Source organism: Monoraphidium neglectum (assembly GCF_000611645.1).
Source record: "Monoraphidium neglectum strain SAG 48.87 unplaced genomic scaffold scaffold06199, whole genome shotgun sequence".
NCBI classification, from domain to species: Eukaryota; Viridiplantae; Chlorophyta; class Chlorophyceae; order Sphaeropleales; family Selenastraceae; genus Monoraphidium; species Monoraphidium neglectum.
The window spans coordinates 1-994 of NW_014007437.1; the positions used below are offsets into that span (position 1 = coordinate 1).

General features: G+C 59.0%; 1 protein-coding gene across 1 annotated transcript in view; it reads right to left on the reverse strand.

The window, feature by feature from the left end:
- Nucleotides 1-615: 615 nt before the first annotated feature.
- The window catches only part of MNEG_16283 (hypothetical protein), a gene marked incomplete at both ends in the record, with an annotated part of 2,047 nt that continues 1,668 nt past the window's right edge, over nucleotides 616-994 (reverse strand). The window contains one exon of the mRNA XM_014035247.1: nucleotides 616-630. Coding sequence (XP_013890701.1) covers nucleotides 616-630 — 15 coding nt within the window. The remainder of the gene's footprint in view (nucleotides 631-994) is intronic.

The window sequence follows — 994 nt, forward strand, 5'->3', positions numbered from 1 at the left end:
AGGGTTTCACAACCCCATTTACTCGGTGATTCAAGGATTTCGTGTGTTTTTACACTTGCTCTATCCGAGGGGGCCCTTGTTACCCACGTCCACCTGCCTGGCTGCCTTGGCCTTCTCCAGCATGGCCTGCCTCCAGGCAGGCATGCTGGCCATGGCAGCTTCCACCTCTCTGTTGTTGAAGTTCTTGTCATAGATCCTCTCCCATATTGTCTCCTGGGAAGACCCCATGACCATGGCCATGCCTGGCTGGATGGGCAGCCCCTGGTCCTTGGTGCCACACACATAGATGCTCCTGAGCATGTGTGGGCCAAAGTGGAGGCCTGTCCCCTCCAGGACCGTTTTGCTCCACACCTTTGACAGCTCCTGTGCCTTCAAGGGTGCCCCCGTGCCAGTGTTGACGAAGAGGGTGGGCATCACCTCGTCAGAGCACATGGTGAGCAGCCGGTGGCCCCAACCGATGTGGGCATCCAGCAGGCAAGCCACCTCTGCAGGCAGCTCCAGCTTGATGGCAGCCCCCCTCCACCTCTTTGAGTTCTTGTGGTGTGGCACGTCCAAGCGCCATGCTCCTGAGGGTGGTTGTTTGGTGGGAGAGTGCCATGGCAGAGGGGGGGTTGGTCAAGAGTTGGCTACCTGGTAAACGGTGTACAAGTGTCACAGTAACCCAGAAACTACTCTACCTGTAACTCAGTAACCCCCATACCTGTGGCCGTGTTCTTGAACACCCTGTTGCCCAAGCAGCCCCCGAGCTTGTGCTGGCAGTCCGGGTGGATGCATCCTTTGTGAGGTGGCTTGGTGACTGTTAGGAGCACGCTGGTGTCCCTCATGGGGGGCATGTAGCCAAAGCACATTGTAGCCAGGAGGGCGTCGTGCACACTCCCTGCAGCCTCCAGCCTGGTGAGCTCCCCCCTCTCCATGGCTTGCAGACTCTCCAAGGCCTCTTGCCTGACCTCCTCCACCCTCTCCACGAGGAGGGGGGCATCCATCCACCTGCCTT